Source organism: Osmerus eperlanus, chromosome 6 (assembly GCF_963692335.1).
Source record: "Osmerus eperlanus chromosome 6, fOsmEpe2.1, whole genome shotgun sequence".
Lineage (NCBI taxonomy): Eukaryota > Metazoa > Chordata > Actinopteri > Osmeriformes > Osmeridae > Osmerus > Osmerus eperlanus.
The window spans coordinates 18,646,435-18,655,154 of NC_085023.1; the positions used below are offsets into that span (position 1 = coordinate 18,646,435).

The following is an 8,720-nucleotide window of genomic DNA, read 5'->3' on the forward strand; positions in this document are numbered from 1 at the left end:
CACTGAAATCTCGTCCTATCAGTTGGTGTACATATCCGTGGTGTGCAGGCATTGAAGGCCCCCACAAGCTTAGGATTCTGATTGGTCAGCGTTGTGTGACTCTGCATGACCTCTCTCCTCTCCCGTCCCCAGGTCATGCCCAAGCCCATCCGCCGTGGAGCCCTGCTGGGGAAGCAAAGCTGGCGTTCTGACCGTCCTCTTGTGTTTACCCAGAGTTCCATCGGGTATACCGCCTCCAGGACAATCTGGTAAGAACTTGACACACGCACGCACACACGACCCGCCTCGCTCTCAACTCACCATCTCTCCAGCCAGCTACTTTTTTCTGTTTAATTTAGAACATGATGTTTCCCACGTACACTTTTGGCTTTAAAGGAAGGTAGAGAAGGTCACAGGTTATATCAGGATGAATTACAGCAGCCGTCTGGATCGATCCTTTCCTCCAGAACACTCTCCTTATGCCAAACGGGATTGTGTTGCTGCCATAGACGGAGACCTGATATTACAGAAGAGCTATATATGCTGCCATGCTGTGGAAATGAATTAGAAGATGGCCTTTTTAACGACGCATATCCTATCTGAAATAGGCTTAGCACTGTCAGCACCCATCAAACTGTCTCACTCTCTCACACACACACAAACACGCTTCAAACTACTTTAATTAGCATACTCAACCCCCACACACCATCTCCACCTTCTTCCAAAGCATCCTTGTCTTTTTGGGTAAGTGCTGTCAGTCAGTCAGTGTGTTCCTACCCTCTCCAGAATAGAGTGTATTACGTGAGCAGGTGTGAGGGGCACAGCTCTAGGATGCCTAGAGCTGTGATAAAGACGAAGGGGGAATTAAGCACTTTGCTCCAGAAGGCAGCAGCTTCTCATGCTGAGGTAAAGCTGCTTGTGTTTCTTCAATGGAGAAGATTCTAAACTGGGGAGTCAGGCAGGCAAGACAGGAATACAGAGAGTCTGGCTGACAGGCCGGCAGACAGGCATGCAGGCAGTCTGGCTGACAGGCAGGCAGGCGGGCAGGAAGGCAGGCAGAGACACATGCAGTCACCAGATAGACAGACAAGCAGGCAGTGAGGCAGGCAGACCAAAGGCCAACAACAGAGGAGAGAGAGAGATCTTTGGAATCAAGCTGCTGGTTGCTGTGCTGTCACTGGTCTGATCCACCACAGAGAGAGTGTCCTGGAGCACCTGACGCATGCTAACCTGAGAGGAATGATGGGGAAATTAACCTCAGTAGCATTCACACCAGAGACTGATAGAACCCAACTACACACCGTCACGATTTAACTCCTAACCCTGATTCCACGCGCACACAGCAGAAAGAGAGATACGGAGATGAAATGGATAGACATTTCTCTGGATCTCCCTGTCTGTCCGTCTCTCGCTGTCTCTCTCCTGCCCTCCCTCCCTAAAGAAGCTCTGACAGGGTCAGAATATTTCCATCATGGATCTGAGAACAGGAAGTGAAGTCACTCCAGACGATCTCCGCCTCGTCCCTCGACGGACTCACTTCAAGAGGAATCCTTCATGAGAGGATGGTTTATTTTTCATCTCTCTCTCTTCTTTGTTTTCCTCTCCTCTCCGGTCTCATCCTCCGCTCCTACCCCTGGTGTGTTGGCGTCACCATAATTCTGACCTGCTTCATGCGAACTGGGAGAAGATAACACTACTGTTTCTGTCTTTTTCTCTCTCTCTCTCTCTCTCTCTCTCTCTCTCTCTCTCTCTCTCTCTCTCCTCTCTCTCTCTCTCTCTCTCTTCTCTCTCTCTCTCTCTCTCTCTCGCTCGCCTCGCTCGCTCGCTCCCTCTCGCTCGCTCGCTCCCTCCCTCTCCCTCTCCCTCTCCCTCTCCCTCTCTCTCTCTCTCTCTCTCTCTCTCTCTCTCTCTCCTTCCCTCTCTCTCTCTCTCTCTCTCTCTCTCCCCCTCTCTTTTTCCTCTATCCAACGACTTTTCATTTCTTTCCTTTCCACTTGTGTGTTATGGCAACTTGTAGTGTGTATGTTTTATATCTGGCAGCTGGTGCTAAGGGGCTGGAAAAAAGTGGATGAGCTGTAGGGATCTTCTGGTGTGTGTGTGTGTGTGTTTCCTAGCGTTTCAGCAGTATTGCTGTGTAATGCTGAGCTCAGCAGTGCTCAGTGCCCCAGGATAGAACAGGTGGATAAAGACTCAGAGAGGCTGCCTTCAGAGGAGATGATACTCACACACACACATGTGCACAAACACACTTTTGCAAGCAGAAACACGCATATTGTACTTTCACAAACACATTGACTCAAACAAAGAGAGACAGAGAGACAACGACAGAGACATAATGTGTAGCTCCTAGCTGGTGTTTGATGACAGAGTAAGTATAGAAACCATGAACTTTCAACAATGCTAGGTGATAGACAAACTATAAAAGCACAGCAAGACACCGCACACTCATCCTAGTTCTCCTAGAGCCACACACACAAACACAGAAACGCACACAATTCTCCACAGTGTCCATCGGTGTGAAAAGATTACAAGTATCTGAAACCATGGGGTCCTTTAAGCCTTTGTGTCTACAGGTCTGATTACGCACATAAGCACACATACAGAGAGGATGGTATAGAGAGAGAGAGAGAGAGAGAGAGAGAGAGAGAGAGAGAGAGAGAGAGAGAGAGAGAGAGAGAGGAGAGAGAGAGAGAGAGAGAGAGAGAGAGAGAGAGAGAGAGAGAGAGAGAGAGAGAGAGAGAGAGAGAGAGAGAGAGAGAGAGAGAGAGAGAGAGAGAGATGGGGGTGAGAGAGGGGGAGGGGGAGGGGGTGAGGGAGAGAGAGAGAGAGAGAGAGAGGGGGAGGGGGTGAGGGAGAGAGAGAGAGAGAGAGAGAGAGAGAGAGGGGGGGGGGTGGGAGGGAGGGGGTGAGGGAGAGGGGTAGATGAGTGTCCCCTGAACTGCTGTGCGATGTTAGTGTCCATGGTGGCACCCTTCTAACCCGGCAACAAGATTAGCATATCCCCATGGCGCCTGTGAAGATTAGTCTCCACGGTAACACCCTGATAAAAACCCTTCCTTTTCTCCAAGCCAATGGAGGGAAGATGGAAAAGAAGCACAATCACAGGTCCCAGTTATCTCTCTCTCTCCTTTTGGCTTCATCTCTCTATCTCCATCTGTCTGTTCGTCTGGCGGGCTCTCCTACACCCTCGACCCAGCGGACCCTGTCCAGGCTCATCTTTAAGGTGTGCATGTTCGCACACACTTGTTTTTGTTTATGCATTGTGACGTCTTATTTGTATGTCCATGTGTGTGCGTCGGCCTGTATAGGATAGACTGGCGTGCCTTAACCGTGAGAAGTTGGGAACACCTTGTCACCGTGTGGTCTGTGGCATTAAGAAGACACAGAGAGATTCCCTCTCTGGTCAGCAACAACAACGACACTGTGTGTGTGTGCGCGTGGCACAACAGTACTACTGGCTTTCGCGCCTGACCTGGGTTGGCATTCCGTGAAGAACACACACTTCCCACGGCGCACTGGCCGAGGTCACGAGTGGCGCCGTGTTGCGTCTCGCGGTGTCCCTCTGAGGGTGGTGAGGGCAGAGCCGCTTGACAGGGATTGGACAACAAAGCAGGAAACCGAGCCATTGACCCAGAATGGATCCTCGATACGGTGACCTTCTCCACAGACAGGCTGTTCTGCTCTACAGTACAGGAGCAGCCACCCTGCAGACCTGCAGGCACAGTTCCCCTCCTGTGCCTCTCTGTTTCTTATCTCAGCACTCTGTTCACTACAGGATGACAGGATCAAACACATGTTCATTGGTTTGCTAGGACTGGTTTGTCGTGTGGATGTTCTTTTCAGGTAGATCATCTCACACTTTCTTTGGCTGCTGTATGAAAGGCTTTTTCTCTCTGCTGGAACAGAGATCCCGCCTGGTCAGCAGAATGATGGAAAGATGGGGGATGGAGGGATGAGTGACGGAGGGATGGTAGGATGGGGAGAGGGGATGGAGGGGGGAGGGGTGTGGAATGGAGATCTGGGGGGGATGCAGAGAGAGGGGATGGAGGGGGGAGGGATGTGGAATGGAGAATGTGGGGGGATGCAGAGAGAGGGGATGGAGGGCAGGAGGTTAAATGCTGTTGTAATCAGTGTTGTTGGGAAGCCACACCAGCCTGTAACTCTAGCCCTGTCCGGCCTTGGCATACAGGTCTGAGTCAATAGTCCTTATGTGCTGGCGTCAGGACATTCAGGGAGGTACAGTACACTGTGCTTTGTTGGGTCTTGTTTGTGTTCTAATTTCAAAAGGTATTGTAGTAAGCAGACTGCAGAGTCATTATGGTTGACAAAAGATCCCATTTCATTTCAGGTCTCAGTTACCCCTTTGCCTTTCCAAACAACCGCGTTATTGTAGAAACAGTAGCGCTGTATCAAGGACATTCTTTGGAAACGTCAGTTTTGTGCCATTTTTCCACGTTATTTTTCTCAATGGGACATTGGGAGAGGGCCAGGAAGGCAGGGAGAAAGTGAAGGAAGTGCAGGAAATGCAGGATTCAAACCCAAGACCCTGCGTTAGCTGTTAAGGCCTTTGTACACCAAGTCCAAAATTTGTGTCCGAAATGTTCGCACTTAAAAAAATAAATACAACCTCATGTTATGTCAATCGCGCTTACACATCGCCAAAAAAAAGTTTGGATCGGGTTCGATTTTCTGTGTTTTTCGCAATCCATAACCAGCATTTTGAGAGGTTATTTGACAATTCAGAGCCACCGAATTTTGAGGCTGACGATTAGAGAAAAACCCATATGAAAATGTTGCACTCAGTGTGCAAGGGCCTTTAGCCTTAACGGTACGCCGCTCTTACCCAGTGAGCCACTGGGACGCCCAAACTTGACCTTCTATAACTCACCATAGCGTCTCTGTATTCCAGAGACGGTGTTTCCTTATCCTGGCCACTTACTCCATCAGGGCCTAATGACCCAATGTCTGACCTGACAAAACAATCCCATTAATGTGACGAGGGTCGCATTAGCGACGAGTTCTTGACACCTGCACTCACCTGGATGCTGATTTGATTACCTCGCGCAATTAATCTCATTTGCAGACGTCTGTACTGTATCTGTTCAGCCAGAAAGTCCTGGCCGCTCTGTGAGGTGTCAGAGCGATGCGTCCCGGTATCTCGAAAAAGGCAACGAAAATCTATCTTCTCTTCTTGCTTTTGAAACTTTTAGAGGAAGCACAGTGAGGGTGTAATCTTTAAATGTTATTGTGAGAAGATAATTACTTTTGTGAGAGGTGGCATGGGGAGAGGTTGCTGTTTGGAATGGGACAGGGCTGTCAGGGACACACTGTCAAAGTTTGAGAAGTTCCTGCCGGACGACGTTCCCATAGCGATGTGATGTACAGTAATTACGGAGGGCCATAGTGACAGGCGGTCATTTTGAAGTGATGAAGCTGTGACTTTCGAGTGGAGAACCTGACTGTCACCTGTAAACCAGGAAGCTGTCAAGTGTCATGCCAATTCACAACTAGAGCTCTCTCCAATCTAAACATATCTGATCCAGTGTGGCGGAGATAGGGGTCATTAAGGTGGCTCTGATTGCCACGTCCGATGATCTCAAACTCCCTCTCTCTCTCTCTCTCTCTCTCTCTCTCTCTCTCTCTCTCTCTCTCTCTCTCTCTCTCTCTCTCTCTCTCTCTCCCTCCCTCTCTCTCTCTCTCTCTCTCTCTCTCTCTCTCTCTCTCTCTCTCTCTCTCTCTCTCTCTCTCTCTCTCTCTCTCTCTCTCTCTCTCTCTCTCTCTCTCTCTCTCTCTCTCTCTCTCTCTCTCTCTCTCTCCCTCTCCCTCTCTCTCTAACCTCCAAAGGTTCCCTCTCACCATATTTCCTTCATCATCTTCATCATTCTTCTCTTCCTCTTCCTCTTCCTCACTCCGTCCCCCCAGTCCTCTTGTTGGGTAATCTCTATGAGCTGGCCTTCTGTGTATGGCAGGCAGTACATGATGGAGAGAGACAACACTGAAACACAGTCTGCCATGTCCATATGCGCACACACACACACCCACACACACTCACACACATAATCGGCTTTTCCTCCTGCAAAAAAAACCCTACTAAATCACTTGAGTGTGAAATGCTTAAACATGTTGTGACCAAATTACACAAAGGACTACAGTGAGCTTCTCCTTGTTTTGCTGCGTTGTTTACTTGGCTCAGTGTGAACAGATTCTCTGTCTGTCTTAATGAGTGTTGTCAAGGCCGCCAGCGCCCAGAAGCGTCCGTACCGCTGAGGGTTCAAGCCCACGACTGCAGGAGACCAGGAGGGGACACTCACATCTGCTGCCATTGTGTTTCCTGTTGTCGGTCGTCACAACCGCTAGGCTGCATTGTGGGTAGCTAGCTGACCATCAGACAGCGGGTTGCTCGGAGAGAAGCCTGCCCTTGTGTGTGTGTGTGTGTGTGTGTGTGGTGGGGGGTACACGGCTCGGTAACCTGCGGAAGCCTCTGAGCGGCTCCTGCCGAACCCTGATAGGCTGAGTTGGGTTCAGACATTGTCGGAAGGGGAGCGGGGGGGGGGGGGGGGTGCTGCTGGCTGGCAGGAGAGAGTGAACTCATTTCTATCTGCTGTGTGTTTCACATGTCACGCTGTTCAGACCTCCTTTCTTTGAAGTTCACTTTTCTCTCACCTTCTCCCCTCTCCTCCCCACCTTCTGTCTCTCCAGGCATAGCTATAGCCAGCGCTCTGGTGGACACCTCGCAGCAGAGACCAGGAGACATCAAAGACAGGCACCTGGGCCTCAAGATCCGCAAACCACACACGGTGCATCACCAGGGACCTGCGTTTAAACCCGCCTGACCGCAACCGCAACCACGCCACGCCTGTCAGACCCAATTCTGAGGTCGCTTCTCTACGCGAACGCTCTCTGAACTCTTGTGTAGATAACTTCCAGAAGCTTCTTATCCGTCATTTGTGGAATTGGTTGAGGTGCGGTTTAAGTGACCTGTGCCTCTTCACCTCATGCCGGGGGTGGAGTTCATCTCAGAGAGACATTTCTCTGATAGGCCTGAAATCAGACAAGTCCCGCTCAGGTTGACGAGGCTTTGTCGTCATTGGTCCCTCCGGTCCCAGAGTAGAACCACTCCACAGGAAACGCAGGAGCAGATTTCCAGAAGTCTCTGGGAAGGTGCAGCATGGACTTCAGTGTGTACAGTAGCATCCTGGACTGAGAAGAAGTGGACGGCTTACCTCCCCGTTTCATATCAGATACATTAAGAATACAAAATGGCTCCTCTGTTTTTGTTTTTTTATGTGGCTTGGACAACTAAATGCCTGTGATCCTCCTCGCCCCATACACTGAGCTGTATAAGCCTTGCAGTTCTAACAAGTTCTGCTCAGGATTCTGTAGGAAAAGGGTACTATGTTCTAAAGCTGGGTTCCATATTCATGTCTGTGTGCGCTGATAGAAATACAAAACAGGAATATAACTGCTACATCAATGTTTTTAACTTCAGGTATTTGTAATACCAATATAAAGCTGTTTCATACCAGCAACATATCCGCGTCATATCACCAGATCTGTCACCAGATCTGTGAAGATGTTTTAACATATGCTTAGTTTTTTCTGCAAAAAACTGTGTCAGTAAACATATCATTGCGCATGTGTTTATTTAAGATTCATGAATTTATTTACAATTTCAATTGCATTTTGTATACTGTTTTATTTTGCTGTTGTGTGTTGTAAAACTGTAATATTGACAAGGGCATATAGGTTCAAAACTACACCTAACTTCTGTAGCTTTACAAACTCCCACTTCTTTCTGTGCAGTGTTTATTAAGCCAACACCAGATCCTCCATCTCACCTGTACAATATGTGCACTGTATCACTCAAAGGGTTATTGCTATTTTGTTTTTACCGTTGCAAAAAATGTTGAATGTTTGTTTACATGTTTAGATGAGTAGGCGTCCTTTGTTAAAATGTTTGTTCTAAGCATTCTACAGTATATGTTCATAATAATTTAGTTCTTTCCTGGCATGGGTGTGGATGTATAAATGCCACACTTTAACTTGTGAATACAGTCAGAAATGTATAAATGTAAAGTAAACGAATGAATTCCATGTAATGTATTTTACACAGATTTGTTGAACTTTGTATTACAGAAGGGCAGCTCACAACTGTTATGTGCATATGAGCACAAATATGCAAAGTTATTAAACATTTTGATGCTTCTTCATACTGTCATTGGAGAATGTATCTCATGTGTCCGGTCTCAGGTATCCTCAGTATGGATTAGTGTGCTCAGGATTTCAGTCTGATCACATTCCAAGCAGAGTGGACTATACTCATTGATCAAGTAGCCTTTGATTTGATGTTACTGGCAGGTTATACTTACAGATTAGTAACTACATACAGTTTGAATTTCATGCATTTAAAGTCCCTGCCTCTTATACATACTGACTATTTCTCTTATTCTCATTCTTTCTCTCTTTTCTCTCTTTTCTCTCTTTTCTCTCTTTTCTCTCTTTTCTCTCTTTTCTCTCTTTTCTCTCTTTTCTCTCTCTCTCTCTCTCTCTCTCTCTCTCTCTCTCTTCCCATATGTCTGCTATTATTCAGTACTAAACATCGATGCTTAATCCCATCACCATCTCCTGTGTGTGTGTGTGTGAGAGAGAGTGTGTGTGTGTGTGTGTGTATGTACAGACCCTGACCGTCCTCCCCCACTTGACGGTCTGCTCTCCCGGGGTCAGGCTTGGCCCTGCTCCCC

General features: G+C 48.1%; 1 protein-coding gene across 1 annotated transcript in view; it reads left to right on the forward strand.

Annotated features, from left to right (window-relative positions):
* Positions 1–8,191, forward strand: part of atrnl1a (attractin-like 1a) — a 100,318-nt gene extending 92,127 nt beyond the window's left edge. Inside the window, 2 exon segments of the mRNA XM_062464538.1 lie at positions 133–248; positions 6,679–8,191. Coding sequence (XP_062320522.1) covers positions 133–248; positions 6,679–6,812 — 250 coding nt within the window. The 3' untranslated portion in view covers positions 6,813–8,191.
* Positions 8,192–8,720: the final 529 nt, after the last annotated feature.